Source organism: Felis catus, chromosome D3, assembly GCF_018350175.1.
Source record: "Felis catus isolate Fca126 chromosome D3, F.catus_Fca126_mat1.0, whole genome shotgun sequence".
NCBI lineage: Eukaryota > Metazoa > Chordata > Mammalia > Carnivora > Felidae > Felis > Felis catus.
In genome coordinates this window covers 80,016,987-80,035,814 of record NC_058379.1, presented here as the reverse complement: position 1 = coordinate 80,035,814, position 18,828 = coordinate 80,016,987, and the positions used below count along the sequence as shown (strand labels likewise).

The window sequence follows — 18,828 nt, the reverse complement described above, 5'->3', positions numbered from 1 at the left end:
AAGTATTTAAATGAACTCCTACTTACTTTTTTTTTTTAATAATAGCTACTTCTTTTGGAGATGTCAGACAATTTTTGCCAATGTTGATAACTATAAAATCAAATTCTATTTAATAATTAGATGTTAGCAAAAACGTAAAATGATCTTGTTTCTTCTATAGTAGCATCAAGGTCTAACTTTTTGCCCTCTTAGCGGCAGGTCGGGCATAACAAACAACTTAAACGGAGGTGAAGCCCACTGTTAGAAGATTAATCTACAGCACCATACTTATGGAACAAAAAGACACTAAAGTAATTTATTCATTTCATGCATGCCAAAGCTAAGCCCAGATAACTTAATTATTATAGGTCACAAACATAATAGTATTTATTATAACTCACTTTCTGAATTTTGTCCAGTCTGCTATACCAAACTATTTTGCTTTATATGTTTAAATACCCACAGAGTAAAGTAATAGTTAATAGTAAAGAGCTCCACAAAATTCTTACCTTTTAAACGTCTTGATTAACATTTGATTATAACAACTGTATCTTTTTATGTTTTTCTTAGCTCTCTAAAGAACTGCCCCAACAATACGCTAGCAAGACAAATGGATTAAAGATGAAACTGGGATCTAAGGACATTCCAACTGTAGTATCTAAAACTGTAAAGTAACCTGGATATGCAGATGTGACAAATACTAGTTTTGGCAGCGACTGAAATATGCAGCATGAATCTCAAGTGCCCACACTATTCTAAGAGCTGGTCTTGCAGCAAGGCTTCTATAGAAGCTACGTTGGTTCCACAGTCGCCTGAGGTTTTGACCAAAGTGTGCTGAGCAAACAGCTGCTCCCCGAATGTGTGGTGGATGGGAAGGCAGGAGAAGCGCATCAAAGAATCAGTGAAGGCCTCTGATGCGGCCTCTGCTGGAAAGATACCCAGTGTGTAGATGTTATATCCAAATCTGGATATAAACCAAGTTTAGGCTAAATCATCGAAACGTGAATAAAGATAAGAAGATTATTCACTAGAATTTTCTGTTACTATCATAGTTTTCTAAGATATTAAAAGGTAAAGGAAGAGCTCATGCTTTGGTTTACTCTGTCACAGCGTTAATTAACACATTACATTTCTGTATCTCTTGCAATAAGAAAATATGGAACACAAGTTTTTACCTTAGTGTTTGTAAAAATTTTGCCAAATGTCCGGCAAAGGCGCCAGAAAAATCTGGAGAATTCATGGACACAGGCAGTTGAAGTAACATTAATTTTGCCAACTATTTCTATAAGTTGTGGCAACCTGAATGTGAAAGGAAAGAAAAATAGGCAGGGGATACATATAAATTACTGTTTCCTTGCCAATGTCTGAAACAATGCAAATCTAACAACCTCCTGCTTTGCTTTTCATAGCCAGTAAAACCGCAAATCAAAGGAGCGGTTTGAGATACCCTGAAAAGGTTTTCAGTTTCTATTCTACTCTATAAACTTCTTAAATTTTAACTGCTTGCCATAAAACACATGGAACCTTAACGGTAGAGTTTTGCCTATGGAGTTAATGAGACACAGATCACTGGATTTGATGCTTCACATTAAGTGCTTGGCTAACAAGGCATCCACTGTAGCTTCAAAAGTGACAATCTGGATGTGGTTTAAAATACATCATCACTATTAGACAACAACAAGGCAGCAGACAGGTCCTTTTGACATAGTCTGGCAGCACCATCCTCATAGATAAATACCTACATATCCAATGGTATAAATCTCCTCTCCTAAAGAAGTTTACCATAGATAATGCCAAGTTATGTTTTTGTTTTGTTTTTATATTTTGTTATATTTTGTCCCTCAGTGCCAAAACTAAGCATAGGGAGCTATCTTCCATCAACTGATGGAGGCGTACCAAATGAATATGAAGGCAGTAACTTACAATTGATTGACAACCCACAGTAAAGTCTCCCAGCCTGTTGTACCCTCGTGTTCCAGCTGGTAATCATAAAGTTGTAAGAGCACTGCCAATTGCTCACGACTTCCAATTATAGTAGACACATCTTGAAGAGGCGACATAGGCCGAGGGAACCTAGTCACTATAAATAATAGAAGCAAAATAAATCATGTGAAAAGTGGCAGTGTGTGAAGCTAACTATTCTGTGAAAAGGAAAATAAGATTCTGTCTCTCGATATTTAATTGCTTATTATAAACTTTAAATAGAAAACTGAAATATGTTAATCATATCATTTTTTTAAAAAGTGAAACAAATTCCTGTCACATGTGAACAAATTTAACACGTCTCAAAAGTTAAGATTTTAGGAGACTAAGTAGTTATAGTAAACGAACACTGTAATGAAATAGTTTGCTAATAAAGAGTAAAACTGCATTTAGGTTAAGTTAAAATTGGCCCAAAGATAAGATGTTAGCTGAAACATGGATTTGAATTTGGTTTAAAAAAAATAGAAATACTTATAATTCCACTAGACTACTTATGACAATGAAATAGAGAACACTTCTTGATGGCTATTAAATGGTAACGCATGCCAACAGCTCATTAACTGTTAGAAACTCCTAACTGCCCAACAGCTCTTGCATAGAGGCTAATATCCTAAAACATGCAAAAATACAGAATTTTCTCAAAATATATTAATGGCTTCATAATTATTATTAAACTTAAGAAAACATGAAATGCACATAATTTTAAAAATGTTCAAAGACAAAATTAAGATGTTACCGTCTTTTTATGCTGCCCAAGACTTTTAACAATATATTAAAGACAGAGGTCATCCCTTGCTAGCTGAACTCTCCTATTTGCTATCATAATATACCAACCAACAAATAAATGAGTTTGGGTAACATGGTACCTCTCACTATCTGAGGTTTCTGCTTGAATTCTCACTGTATCTCAATCCAGGAATAAACAGATTTGGACTGCGAGGGATATTTGTACTTCATAGGGAATATATCATGTCAAAGCATAGCTGATATAATTTCAAACACGGTTATATAACACCTGTCACAATCTGCTGCACTATGATAGAGTGAATGTCATTCCTTCATAAATACTAATAAACAACTGAAAAATAATAGAACAGTTTAAAGTCAAATAGATAGGTCAAGATTAACTACAGGGGAAAGTGAGGTCTGAAGACTTAAAGGTAGGTCCAAGAGAAGCAAAATAATGTCAAAAAATAAGCAGTTATTTGGATAACTCAATTATTACAGGTAAGTAAACAGAATGGCTCAGGAGTCTCAAAACATTGTTCTATTTAACAGGATTTTTAATAATATAGAACTATAGAAAGGTCCCCAGAATGTCATTTTAATAGGATAGCAAAATACCAGCATTTTATTGTCAACAAAACAGTCACAATTATCCAGCAAAGTAACAGCCATTACGACTCTTTAATGTATTTCCCTCTCACTAGAATGTAAGCCCTCTGAAGGCAGAAAGTTGTGTCTATTTTATTCACGAATGTATCTCAAGTGTTTAAAATAGTGCCTGACATAAATATTAGTTACTGCTGTAAATAAATTGGTAGTAAAACTATTTGTGTTTCTATTATATAAGAGAAAATAAATCTTCACTTATCATAAATTCTATCCCAAATATATGGATGTATATATAGATAGACATATAGACATGGATATATAGACCCTACATAAGAATACAATATTTTCTCATTTAAAATAAATGATTTATAACCAAGAAGTGGGCATAATAATATTAACATTTATGGTTACTGTTAAAAGTCAGAGAGTCATATTCAGTCTAAAAGAATTAAAAAGGAAAGGTTATTTTTGGTATGATGAAGACATAATCACAAGAAAGGTAAAATAAACCCTGGAAGAAATATATTCAGGATGGTAAAGTAGTTGTTTTGACAATTTTCATCTAGTCCCTAGCACATGCCTGGCATCAACATTCAAGAGTTATTTTTATACATGAATGAAGGCAAACATTATAGGTTGATCTATGTACCCTCCTAGAAACTCCTACATTGAGGTCCCAATCCCCAGAACCTCAGAATGTGACCTTATTTGGACACAGTGTTATTGCAGATGTAATTGGATAAGATGAGGTCATATTGGAGTAGGGTGGGCCTCTAGTCTAATATTACCCATCTTATAAAAAGGGGAAATTTGGACATACAGACACACAAAGAGGGAGAACGGAATATGAAAATGAAGGCAGAGATTGGGGTGATGCATCTACACGCCAAGGAATGACAGAAATTGCTAGCAAGCCACCAGAGACGAGGAGGGAGGCATGGGACAGCGTTTTCCTCAGAGCCGTCAGAAGGAACCAAACCTGCTGACAGCGTGATCTGAAACCTTGCGCTTTCTAGAACTGTGGGACAATAGATTTCAGTTTGTGGTATTTTGGTATGGCAGCCCTAGCACACCAATATGGCAAGACAGAAAGAGAAAGAGTGGGAATTAGACAGGAAAGCCCCTAGGCAGACAAAGAACCTTAACACATGCAGGGGTGGAACCTGGAGCAGTCAGCTGTGAATGCTTTATGAAGACTTTGCTTAAAAGCCTGAATTTTCCTTCTCCTCAGTAATATTTTAAAATATTAAATTAACTCAACCCCATCTACTCTCAATTTTTCCAGTGAAACAGACATTCAAACATTTGTGCTGTGCTTTGTGTATCCCAAAGATTATAGGTAAACCACTCCCAGTTTCCTTTACACGAAAACTGCCAACTGTCAAAACATTAAGTATCTATTGATGTTCTCAATGTTAGAATTCTTTTGTCTACCAGAAGTCGTCAAGAGACATGGACAATGTCACAAATCTGAAAACTCTGCAAAGGGATCTCATACAGAGTAACAGCTGCTCTATAGCCATTTATCCTGGGGGTTGGGTGCAGTGGGGTTACTAAGTGCCGTGGGTCAGAGGTCACTTACTGGTTAGGTGGACACCGAGACAAGAGAATACTGGCCTTTGCTATCAATTTCACCTATTTCTGAAAATAAGTCATATTCCTTCTTTGGAGAAAAACATTCTGTTGCATATGCTTATGCTCCTGTCAAGGACGTAGAAGAAAGTAATTACATTTACCTTCCCCTATTGAAAATAAGATGAAACAGGTCGGGGAGAGAAAGTGGAAAGAAAGTGGAAATGACAAGCTTCATAAACTGGCACTAGTAACTTTAGGTGAATCTTTTCATTAATCCAACTCTATGAATGAAAGAAAACTTATTTCAGCCACTGGGGGAAAAAAAAGTGGTAAAATGACTATAGATTAGGAATGGAAAGAAAGCACAAATATTAGAAAATAATACCATGAGGCTTATCCATAAGCGACGAAGCCGCAGTTGACCCTAGCTGTCATACACTCTGTGACCACGAAATTCCACACATATATTTTAGTAATTATGCTTTCATATAAAGTGATTTTTAGAAGTTTAACCAAAAGCAATTCCTTGGGAAGCTAAGCTGCTAACGTCCTACATCTTCCTTCCACAAGTTCAGTTCAGTACCTTCTATCTGTGGCACTTCACCATGAAGCTTGGCTTTGCTGGAGAAAGGCGCATTCTGCAGCACTAACGCAAAGAGAGAGGGGATCAAGGACTGCAAAGCGGAAAGATACATGTGGAGCTTATGTTCATCCAGCCCGTGCTCTCCTTCCTGAAACAAAGGAGGTGGAAGCTAGTTTTAGTCTGCTGAAATTAAGTATTTATAATGCTCTTCCTTTCTGTGGCCATTAATTAAAAAATTAAGAATCTGTATGTTAGACTCATAGCACAACACCTAATGGAGATATCCGTGAATCTTTTCGTAATTTCTCTAAGTACAGGAAAATGTGAGGAAGCACTGAGGCACTATAATAAGCAATATAATCTCTTCTATGGAAAACTTCAGGGTGAACATCGGTCATTACCATTTGTATGAAACTTCTTTTATAGGCTTTCTTTTTTTCCCCCCAATATTTATTTATTTTTGAGACAGAGAGAGAGCACAAGCGGCGGAGGGGCAGGGAGAGAGGGAGACACAGAATCTGAATCAGGCTCCAGGCTCTGAGCTGTCAGCGCAGAGCCTGACGCGGGGCTCGAACTCACAGACCCAGAGATCATGACCTGAGCCGAAGTCGGACGCTTAACCCACTGAGCCACCCAGGTGCCCCCAGGCTTTTCTTCTTTCAAGAGGGTCTTATTCTTTGAAATTTTGTAAGTCAGGATAAAGAAATTAAAGTGAGTTACAGGAATCACTTTAACTGTTCAACTGTTGAACCAGCAACAGCCTTGGCTATTTTCCTTCTCCTACATCCGATCTCCTTTTACAGATTTGGTGGCAGCTGTATGTGCCAGCACTGAAAGGACTTTAAAATACTTCGATGCATAGATGAAAGGTAGGAGAAAAAAAATTCAAAAGGAAACAAAAGAGATAACGGAAAGAAAAAAAGAGTAAAAGGATTAGTATGGTACACAGAAACCAAATGTTAAAGTGAAAAATAGAATCATTACAGATAAAAGTGTTTACTAATAAATACATTATATTATATTACTAATATTATAAAAGCTATGTCAGAGATACCAGATATATGAGTTACACACTATCAAGTTCTAAATTAATCTCTTCATGGAAGAATTACTAGCTACGCTGAATACTTCAGGTACATCTAATAGCAAAATAGAATTAACCATGTTATGAAATGGAACTTAAGAAAAACAAGGTATGGATAAATCTCAGGTAGAAAGAATACAAACATTTAAAGAATACTTAAAAAATTTCCCAGGTTTCATAAAAATGAGTATTTTCCAGTCTAGTTGTTTGTTTACAGTTTTTCTTAACTACCCAACTTGAAATTTACAGAAAAAAAAGCCCAATTTTTAAATTAAATAAATACATATAAGACTGTCTACAGAGTAGTTACTATGCAAGAGCCTTAAAGATTCTTTAAAATTTGGGGGTAGAACGGGTAAGAGTTAGGTGTCAGTGACCGATATCAGATCCTGGTTCCATCATCTGACAGCTGTAAGACCTTGGGCAAGCTACCAAAATGCTCAGTTTCCACACCGAAACCAAAATATAATTCAAAGGGTTATAAGAATGACATAATATATATTATTTATACAGTATCTCCCTTAATGCACATAAGAGGCATTAAAGAAATGTTAGTTTTTCTTCTAGACTCTAAGAGGGACTTTTAGTACAAAAATTAGATCAGGAAGTAACTATCTTTCTTTTAACTTTTCTTCATTTCTTTTACTTGGGGAAAACAGAAAACATTCATTTTAAGAAGTGAGAAAATGAACTACTGCAGTGAAAGAAACACAAGTAAAGCATTTTGACATCGTGTAAGTAAGAAAGCTTTAGAGACTAATATTTGAGTTATCTGCATGCCAGGAACTGGAGCTGATATTTTACCCAAGATCTTTAAACCTTTGGAAGATACCAGGAAGAGCTAGCTTTCTGCATAATGTACAAATGAGTTCCACAAAGGTGCTACTTCAGCGTATAAACCCAGATCATGACCTTCCTCGTTGAGCTTTAGCGAAGCAGAACTTCCTCAAAGCTCTCTTGGCTCCAGACCAATAAAATCTTTACCTGGCAAATAATTAGAATGTTCAGCTCGGTGGTACTTTCTGTCTTTGCTCCCCAGCGTTCTCTCAAGAGGACTTAGAACATACTCTTTACATTTCTATAAACTGTATAAATAAAGAAAGCATTTACCCTGAGAAGTTTTTCTATCTTGTTCAGCAATGTAGGTATAAGATGAGACTGTAAATTTCCAAGTTCTGTAGTCCAGGCAGCATAGGCCGGTAAAAATACTTGATGTGTTGCACTAACTACTCTTTCTGAGGGATCACCCAAGGCTGAGAGCAGCAATTCAAAACCCTGCCAAAATGAAACAGGTAAAATTTAGATTTTTCAAAGAATAAATTAAAAAAAAAAAAAAAACCTTAATAAAAAGTAATGAAGTATATACACTGTAGTACATGTAGAGAACACTTTAAGCAAGAAAGAAAGCCATCCATAACCCTATCCTTCCCATTTTCTTTAAAGAAAATGTCATGTATCCACTGAAGTGGAAACCAAACAGAAATGGTGGTAAACATGGCACGCTTTTTGCCAATTTCTTGCCACAAAACAATGGGAGATACTATCAATGAATCACAGTGCTCTTTCTTTTGAATCAAAGTAAAACCAGGCGGCTAACTGCAATGGGTGAACACTGGCATGCCTACTAGCTCTACTATGAATTATCGGGTAGCTGAATCAGAGATTTGGAATATTAAATTGTTTGGAATTTTATAATGAAGTAAATGGGGTTCATTGTGAAAAACATACCTGTTGGTATTTGTCTGGATCATCAATGTATCCCATAATGATGCCAAGGCTTTTGATCACAGCTTCTCTTACTAAATCTGCCTTATCTTCCATTAACATTTGTTGCAACATTGAGAGAACCAAGGAGCTTCGGATTTCTTTCTGAAAGTAAACAAACACATGTTTTTACTATTTATTTTATACTAGCGGCAGAAAAGTATAGAAGATAATACAACAGACACCCACACATTCAAAAATCCAGATGAAATATACATTAATTTTTGCTAACTTTCCTTTAAGTCTTCATTTTCCAAAGACATAAAACATTACAGATACAGCTTAAGTTTCACTCTCCTCCACCCTTCCTCTCTAAAGATGACATCTACCCTGAATTTGGTATCAATTGTCTCCCAATACATACCTGCAACTCTTTCAAACCCTACAGCACATAGGGTTTGTTTAACATAGTAGCAAGCACTTCTGGAAAATTGATAAAGTCAACTCTCTGCTATAAACCAACAATGACTCTTCTACGGCTCCCTGTTTACCTCAGAGAAGAGCTCTCAGAGTTAGAAGAACAGGAGGGTTACAAACACCACTCTGGTTAATCAAAACAATTGCTGGGGTAGAAGTGTTGCAAACATTATAAAATCCTGGTGTTCCTATTTTTTTGAAGAACTGAGAAAAAAACTTCAAACAGGATGATACAATATGGGAGTAAACTTAGAAAGACTTCAAAGGGAACTGCGCTGCTATTCTCAGAGGCAATTATTTAATATAATGGCAACCACTGTTGTGTCTTAATTTCACACAGTTCTTTTTTGTTAAAGAATGTTTTAGCCTAATTAATGGCTGAAAGTAAAATAAAGAGCTATTGCTATGCAAATTCTTCCCCTTTCTTCCCTTCTTTGCACCATTGTAATGTGATCAATTTATAAAATTCTTCAAACCCAAACTTGTTTACATATAATGGTTAGAATAAAATAACGATAGAAGATGACCATTTTCATAAATTCACAGTGTGATTTTAGTATTCAGGGCAAGATCTGCAGTCAGTTTTTTCTTTTTAATTTTTTTAATGTTTATTTCTGAGAGAGAGACAAGAGACAGAGTATGAGCAGGGAAGGGGCAGAGACAGACGGAGACACAAAATTCGAAGCAGGCTCCAGGCTCCGAGCTGTCAGCACAGAGCCCGACGCGGGGCTCGAACTCATGAACTGTAAGATCATAACCTGAGCCAAAGTCAGATGCCCAACCGACCGAGCCGCCCAGGTGCCCCTGCAGTCATTTTTAAAAGACCTAGTTTTTAGGGGCTCCTGGGTGGCTCACTCGGTTGAGCGTCCAACTTCAGCTCAGGTCATGATCTCACAGCTCGTGAGTTTGAGCCCTGCATTGGGCTCTGTGCTGACAGCTCGGAACTGGGAGCCTGTTTGGGATTCTGTGTCTCCCTCTCTCTCTGCCCCTAACCCACTCACATTTTGTCTCTGTCTCTCTCAAAAATAAATAAACATTAAAAAAATTTTTTTAATCACGTACTTTTTACTTTGACTTCTTAGAAACAAAAATATATATAATTTTAGCACATTTTGGGCACATTTAGGTTGGTGAATATGTCTTTTAGTACAGCCCTGTTTACTTATCCTTTAGGATAAAAACTGCCCCCAAACTGCCTGGAAGATCTTCAAATGGCTTCTTGGTTGGTATCAGCATGGGCAACAGGACAGAAGTTAAGTAAACTTCAGCCGGGTATTTGCTTCACATTGATCTGGACTGAGGTCAGCTGTGGCAGTTAGATTCAGTATGCCACAGGGAACCCACAGGACAAATCAGGAGGCATTACTCCATGTAAGCCATGACCACGCGTATTTTACTGTGATCAACTGCAGCGAGGTATAAGGCAAGTGAGATCCATGGAGGAAACAGTAAGTCTGTTATTAATACTGCTTAACATTCTGGTATCAGGGACAGTGCAGAACAGCTTTTTTAGCCCCTTTGTGTTTGTGATGTTCTTCATCTGTCTTGGAACAGTAAATAAAAGGATGTGCAAACCTACTCATGTAATCTGTCTATATGATTTATCACAACAACAAGATACTGGTTTTCTCTTATAATATAGGAGAATATTAAAAAAGATTTCACCATACCCCGATCCTGGTAAAGGTATGGTAAAATAGGAACTCCAATGTACTGATGACAGGAGTATAAATCTGTGCTATCTTGGTTCAGGGCAATTTAACACTGTCAAAAATGCAAATGCTGAAAGAGGCAAAATGTGGCGGTATTAACAGTATGAAAAATTTAAAAAAATACATAGATACCTACACAAGAACCTCTCAATAGTGTTTACTGTCAGGGATTAAGAACATTGTATATAGTATGATTAATTTTGGGTGAGAAAAATTCAAATATAAAAATGCAAACTGTTACACGCTTAGATTTTTATTTTCTATAAGAATTGATTAAAAACTATCAACGGTAGGGGCGCCTAAGTGGTTCAGACAGTTCAGTGGCCAACTTTTGATTTCAGCTCAGGTTATGATGCCAGGATCGTGGGATGAGCATGGAGCCTACTTAAGATTCTCTCTGCCTGTCCCTCTGCCCCTCTTAAAAGAAAAAAAAGTTTTTAAGAAAAACTGACAGTTCTTACAGGAAGGTGAGGTGCCAATGCTCCACAGGATTCTGCTACAAGTAGACGTCTTTCCGGGTATTTGTGGTTAATCTAGAGTAAAAAATAAATAAATCAAACATGAACAACAGAACCTCCTTTCTTCCAACAGAGAATTACTTTTCACAATAAATCCTGTTAAGAATGCAATAAAGCTTCTTTTTTTTCCACTTCTGGGGATCCCTGTGTGGCTATAACTGGATCAGGAATAAGGGATTCAGAGAGAGCCTAAAAAATGAGGTCACAAGGGTTATCTGTTAAAGAAAAAAGGATAAAGCAAAGATGAAAATGTGGCAAGGTGTCTAGAGATTGTGGGCTTGCCTACAGCTAGGCTTTCCTTAGGATGTCAGGAGCAATTTTCTCCAGCCCTAGAAACATTAGTTTATATTTAAATTTGAAAAACCCACCTTCTGAGTATGACAGACATGGCTTATTAATAGGTGCCAGGAATAACTCATCATCTCTTTTCCAACTAAGGGATTCGGAAGTAAGTCAATCAATGATTTAACCAGAACCCTTGACTAGTGACATGATTTTGTTTTTAAAGTAAGCAGACTCCAATCCACTCCTGTTTGTATACGCAAGATGATGGGGCTTTGCTGTGATGACTACACTGAACCATAACAAAAATAACAGAAAAATGACACATACTGGGTTTTGTTCCCATATGTCTTCTTCATAGAATATAAATCTTTCCTTGACTGGAAAAGAAGTATATCTGTTCTCATATTCCCATATGAAAAGGTGACATAATTCATTAATGTATTGGATGCCTAAAATTAAGAAAAGAAATTACATAGCAATCTACTGGGCAACAGATTGGAGGTAGTCGGCTAGATAGATCCCCGATATCCATGTTATGCAGGTTATAGAAGAGGTGGTGGTAAAGATGTTTATAACTAATATCTGTAAATCAAATTTACTCTAGAAATAGTAATCCTGAAAGCAGAATGGTTTGGATGTCAAAGTATGCTGTACATAAACTTTCATTTTGCTTTAGTCTAGCTCAGTGAGCCTTAAAATTAAATGTACATACAAAAATCAATTGTATTTCTTTGTATTGCAACCAATATTAAATTAAACTAAGAAAATTCTGTTTGCAATAGTATCAGAAAGAATAAAATATTTAGGAATCAGTTGAACAGAAAAGTATAAAAATTATACTCTGAAAACCACAAAACATCACTGAAAGAAAATTTAAAGGAACTAAATAGATGGAAAGACATCCTAAATTCATGGTTTGGAAGGCTCACATTGTTAAGATGGCAATATTCTCCATACTGATCTACAGAGTCCTCATGAAAATTCCAGACGGCTTCTGGCAGAAACTAACAAATTCATCCTAAAATTCACATGGAAATTCAAGGGACCCAGAATAGCCAAAATAATCTTGGAAGTATGGGAACTAATAAGTTCAAAGGGTTGGAGTTTCTTTTTGGGGTGATAAAACTGTTCTAAAATCGATCGTAGTGATGGTTGCACAAGTCTGTGGGCACACTAAACACCACTGAAGTGTGCACTTTAAATGGGTGTAAGGTATCTGAGTATCTCAATAAAGCTCAATAGGAAGAAAAGGAAATAGAAAAAACTGTTAAATACTATATGTACATATAAATAATGGTGCAGAATTGTAAATTCAAAGTTGTATATGTTGTTTCTAAGTTAATGTGACTTTCAATGATTACAGCCTCATGCTAAATTAGCATGCACTATAACCTACAGGGGACATAAAGGACTGTCACAGACAGCAGGACTATATATAATGTTCCTTTTACATATTTAATTTAGATCAAACTCTAATAAATTTTAAAGAAGAAAATGAATACTCATAGAAATTAGGAATAGAATTCTAAAAGAGCATACACTTTACTGATATTCCAGAGACCAGTATTTTTAAAGCATAAGTGACTATGTTATTATAAATAAGGCCATGACATTTGCCTTTATAAGAAATTCACCTTTTTTAAGGTGGATAAATAACCCGCTTAATGACTAAACATCAAGTCTAGAAAGTCAATGATCCTGAGTTCTACATAGGACTGGAATATTAAAATTCAATACAAAACCAAAAGTACTGTTAGTAGATAGTGAGTTGGATTATAAATACAAAAACTTCCCACATCAACAGTTTACATTTCATATTCTGTATAGATTTGCAATATATACAAGTATATAATACATATATTACTTCTATTACCTACACACATGCACACACACACGCACACCCACACCCACACACACCCAGCCTTCTTGCTCTCTCTTGAATTCACTGAGCACGCCCCTGAGGGCTTTTGTATTTGCAGTAACTCACTTCATTCAGATCCTTGCCTAAACATCACTTTCTCAGGGATTCCTGCTCTGACCTCTTTCTAAAATAGCATTCTCCATCATTCTCTAACCCTTATCCTGCTTTATTTTTCTTCACAGTTTATAGTAATACAAGACATATCATTTATTTGTTTATTCTTATCTCCCCATGAAAAGGTCTCTGTCTTTTGTTTACCACTGTACCTGTCACTGGAACTAGTTCCTTAAGTATCTGTTGGAAGAATGAATAAAAGCAAGGTGCCCAGAGCACTCTTAAGTGCTATTAAATCACTGTGCTGGACTCCAGAAAAAGCAACATAATTTAGATCCCACATAATTCCACTAATTCCTAGTGGCATTTAAAAAAGAAAATGTGAACACTTATAATAAACTAGAGTATAACAGCTAGGAGAAAACGCCATACAGTTATTTACCTGTTCCCAGCACTGCGGTAAAAGTTCAGCTTCTACACGTGTTGGTCCAACATGGCGTGCAAACGCCACACAACCTGTCAGTATCATTTGCCTGAAAAATAATACAAATGAATAAAGACTTATACTTACATTAGAAAGCACAGCTAGGACTAAGGGTTCAAAAGAGTCAGCTCTGGTAGCTCAGTCAGTTAAGCACCCACTCTTGATTTCGGCTCAGGTCATTATCTCATGGTTTGTGGGTTCGAGCCATGTGTTGGGCTCTGTGCTGACAGTGCAGAGCCTGCTTGGAATTCTCTCTCTCCCTCTCCCCTGCTGGCTCGCTCTCTTTCTCTCTTAAAAGTAAATAAACAATGGGGCGCCTGGGTGGCTCAGTCAGCTAAGTGTCCAATTCTTCGTTTTGGCTCAGGTCATGGTCTCATGGTTTCGTGAGTTCAAGCCCCACATTGGGCTCTGCACTGGCAGCACGGAGTCTGCTTGGGATTCTCTCTCTCTCCCTCCCCCACTTATGTTGTCTCGGTCTCAAAATAAACTTAAAATAAATAAATAAACAAATATTAAAAAAAAAAAGCAGCTCTGTAATTCACACCACACACAGTACTTTTGTACAATCAAATTAGACTTTTCTTACAATGGACTAGGTTGCCGCCAAGAGGATGAGTTCCTTAAGACTCGTTCTTCCAACAGTGGTAACACCATTTGTGAGATGTTGTGAAGTTATCCTCTATTGGTGTGAAGTTGAATCTCATAACCTCCTAAATGAACTTCCCATCCATGCATTCTAAGATAGTATGTCTAATGCTTCAGCATCTAAGAACTTCAGTTTCTAGCCACTAAAACAATCAGTGATTATTCCCCCAGTATTTCTTTCTTTTTTTTTTTTTAATTTTCAATGTTTATTTTTGAGAGAGAGGGACAGAGTTCAAGTGGGGAAGAGGCAGAGAGAGAAGGAGACACAGAATCCGAAGCAGGCTCCAGGCTCTGAGCCTTCAGCACAGAGCCCGATGAGGGGCTCGAACCCACAAACTGTGAGATCATGACCTGAGCTGATGTCAGATGCTCAACCGACTGAGCCACCCAAGTGCTCCTATTCCCCCAGTATTTCTATAATTCAAAACTAGGGTATCATATTAGTAAAATGATATTTCTTTTTTTTTAATTTTTTATTAAGTTTATTTATTTTGAGAGAGAGAGAGCACAAGCAGGGGAGGGACAGAGAGAGGGAGAGATAGAATCCCAGAAGACTCTATACCATCAGCACAGAGCCTGATGTGGGGCTCAAACTCACTAACTGTGAGATCATGACCTGGGCCAAGATCAAGAGTCAGATACTCAACCAACTGTGACACCCAGGCACTCCCAGTAAAATGCTATTTCTTACATTTTTAAAAGTTAATTTAGTTATTTTGACAGAGAGAAGGCATGTGTGAGTGGGGGAGGGGCAGAGAGAGAGGGAGAGACCATCCCAAGCAGGCTCTGGGCTGTCAGCGTGCAGCCCAACATGGGGCGTGATCTCACAAACCAAGAGATCATGACGTGAGCCGAAATCAAGAGTCAGACGCTTAACCAGTTGAGTCCCCATAAGCTGATATTTGCACCAGTAAAATGGTATTTCTAACATCAGAATTTTATACCCAAGGTAACTGCAGTAGGCAGCTTCTGACATGGTTCCCAATGATGTCCACCTCCCAATATTCATGCTGTTGTAGACTGGACCTAATGACCTGCTTCCAGTGAACAGAATAATGGCTGAAGTGATGGGATGTCTTTTCTGAGATTAGGTTACAAAAGTCTGTGATATCCAGCATTGGACCCTTTCTACTGCCTTCTCAGCTGGCATGCTTTGATAAAGTATGTAGCCATTCTGGAGAGGCCCATGCGGCAAGGAACTGAAGGAAATTCTGGCCAAAAGCTGGTGAGAAACTGAGGCCCTCAGTTCAAAAACCCATGAGAAACTACATCTTGCTAATGACCAACTATGTGAATAAGCTCAGAAGCAAATCCTTCCAAGTTGAGCCTTGACAGGACCAGCCCAGGCAACATGTGGATTACAGCCTTATTAGAGACCCGGAAGCAAGGACCCAGACTGACTCACACTAACTACAATATAAAAAATCAGTGTTGTTTTAATTTGCAGACAACATGATACTCTATGTAGAAAACCCGAAAGACTCCACCAAAAAATTGCTAGAATACATGAATTCAGCAAAGTGACAGGATATAAAATCAACATGCAGAATTCTGCTGCATTTCTATACACCAATAATGGAGTAGCAGAAAAAGAAATCAAGGAATCGACCCCATTTGCAATTGCACCAAAAACAGTAAGATATCTAGAAATAAACCTAACCAAAGAGGTAAGATTCATGTTCCGAAAACTATAGACACTTGTGAAAGAAACTGAAGAGGACACAAAGAAATGGAAAAACATTCCACGCTCATGGATTGGAAGAACAAACATTGTTAAAATGTCTATACTACCCAAAGCAATCCCTATCAAAACACCACCAGCATTTTTCGCAGAGCTAGCACAAACAATCCTAAAATTTGTATGGAACCACAAAAGACTCCGAATAGCCAAAGCAACCCTGAAAAAGGAAACCAAAGCTGGAGGCATCATGATTCCAGATTTCAAGCTATATTACAAGCTGTAGTCATTAAGACAGTATGATACTGGTACAAAAACAGACATATAGATCGATGGAACAGAATACAGAACCCAGAAATGGACCCACAACTATATAGTCAACTCATCTTTGACAAAGCAGGAAGGAATATCCAATGGAAAAGAGACAGTCTCTTCAACAAATGGTGCTGGGAAAACTGAATGGCGACATGCAGAAGAATGAAACTGGACCACTTTCTTACACCATACACAAAAATAAATTCGAAATGGATGAAGACCTAAACATGAGACAAGAAACCATCAAAATCCTAGAGCAGAACACAGGCAGCAACTTCTTTGACCTTGGCCAGAGCAACTTCTTACTAGATAAGTCACCAAAGGCAAGGGACACGAAAGCAAACATGAACTACTGGGACTTCATCAAGATAAAAAGCTTCTGCACAGTAAAGAAAACAATCAACAAAACTAAAAGGCAACCTATGGAATGGGAGAAGATATTTGTAAATGACATATCTGATAAAGGGTCAATATCCAAAATCTATAAAGAAACTTACCAAACTCAACACCCAAAAAACAAATAAGCCAGTTAAGAAATGGGCAGAAGATGGGACGCCTGGGTGACTCAGTCGGTTAAGCGTCCAACTTTGGCACAGGTCATGATCTCAGGGCTCGTGAGCCCGAATCGGGCTCTGTGCTGACAGCGTGGAACCTGAAACCTGCTTCAGATTCTGTGTCCCTCTCTTGCTGTGCCCCTCCCCCATTCATGCTCTGTCTCTGTCTCTCTCTGTCTCAAGAATAAATAAACATTAAAAAGAAAAAAAGAAAAAAAAAAAGAAAAGAAATGGGCGGAAGACATGAATAGACACTTTTCCAAAGAAGACATCCAGATGGCTAACAGACACGTGAAAAGATGCTCAACATCGCTCATCACCTGGGAAATACAAATCAAAACCACAATGAGATACCACCTCACACTTGTCAGAATGGCTAAAATTAGGGGCTCCTGGATGGTTCAACTGGTTAAGCACCTGACTCTTGATTTTGGCTCAGGCCATGATTTCATGGTTCTTGAGTTCGAGCCGTGCATTAGGCACTGTACTGTCAGTGCAGCACTGTCTGCCCCTCCCTTGCTCGGGCTCGCTCTCTCTCTCTCTCTCTCTCTCTCTCTCTCTCTCTCTCTCTCTCTCAAAAATAAACATTAAAAAAAATTAGTGATATCTTTGTGCTTAAAAAAAAAAAAGAATGGCTAAAATTAACAACATAAGAAACAATAGTTGGCAAGGATGTGGAGAAAGGGGAACCCTCTTGCACTGTTGGTAGGAATGCAAAATGGTGCAGCCACTCAAGAGAACAGTATGGCAGTTCCTCAAAAAACTAAAATTAGAACTACCCTATGATCCAGCCATTACACTATTAGGTATTTACCTAAAGGACACAAAAATACAGATTCGAAGGGGGCACATGGACTCCAATGTTTGTATCAGCATTATCAATGATAGATAAACTATGGAGAGAGCCCAAATTTCCACTGACTGCTGAATGGATAAAGATGTGGTGTGTACACACACACACACACACACACACACACACACACACACACACACACGATGGAATTTTACCCAGCCATCAAAAAGAATGAAATCTTGCCATTTGCAATGATATGGATGGAGCTAAAATGTATTATGCTAAGTGAAATAACTAAATTAGAGAAAGATAATACCATACAATTTCACTCATATATGGAATTTAAGAAACAAAACAGATGAAAGTATGGGAAGGCGAGGAAAAAAAGAGAAGGAAACAAACCACAAGAGACTCTTAATGAAAGAGAACAAACTATGGGTTGACAGAGGGAGGTGGCTGGAAATGGGTTAGATGGGTGATGGGTATTAAGGAGGGCACTTGTGATGAGCATTGGGTGTTGTATGTAAGTGATGAATCACTGAATTCTACCCCTAAAATTTAAATTAAAAAAAAAAAAAAAAAGTCTTTCACTTTGTGCACCTGAGAGCTCTTACGGACTCCCCCCCCCCCCCCCCCCACGATACTTGGACCACACTTTAAGAATCACTTTGTTAGAGCAAACCTTTCTGTCTCTAGAAATAAGAATATCCTGTTTGCTTTGTATGTCCTTTGAATTTGGGTGCTCAGGCTTCAGAAATCGACTAATCACCAGCAATGTTGTTACCACAAAGCTGATGTAATGAGGAAGAAAACACCACCAAGATATCAATAATCGATTAAAGTTTTTTCTTTTTTGTTTTGGCTTCATAGTTATGAACAAACAAATCCTCTGCTATAAGAAATTTATTTTGGAAAGTTTTGAGCCTTAGAAAGATTCAGAATTAAAGTTAATAGTATATATGCTTCATGATTTGATTTTTGTATCTTCAATTATGCCTAGTGATTAAATTTCATATTGACTGTGAAAAAAAATGAGTGTTATTTTAAACCACATTCTTTTGGTGTAATTTGTCACAGAACAGTATATATTTAACCAATATAATAACTTCATTTGAATTGATAGATTTGAAAGTTACAAGAGTTTAGAAT

The 18,828-nt window shown here is 37.3% G+C and overlaps 1 protein-coding gene across 7 annotated transcripts in view; it reads right to left on the bottom strand.

Annotated features, from left to right (window-relative positions):
• Positions 1-18,828, bottom strand: part of RELCH (RAB11 binding and LisH domain, coiled-coil and HEAT repeat containing) — a 114,828-nt gene that overhangs the window by 38,321 nt on the left and 57,679 nt on the right. For all 7 annotated transcript variants that reach the window (XM_019815388.3, XM_019815385.3, XM_019815386.3 and 4 more), the window contains 7 exons: positions 13,653-13,743; positions 10,894-10,965; positions 8,268-8,408; positions 7,650-7,814; positions 5,456-5,603; positions 1,903-2,059; positions 1,155-1,278 (listed from right to left, as the gene is read on the bottom strand). In XM_019815388.3, coding sequence (XP_019670947.1) covers positions 1,155-1,278; positions 1,903-2,059; positions 5,456-5,603; positions 7,650-7,814; positions 8,268-8,408; positions 10,894-10,965; positions 13,653-13,743 — 898 coding nt within the window. The remainder of the gene's footprint in view (positions 1-1,154; positions 1,279-1,902; positions 2,060-5,455; positions 5,604-7,649; positions 7,815-8,267; positions 8,409-10,893; positions 10,966-13,652; positions 13,744-18,828) is intronic.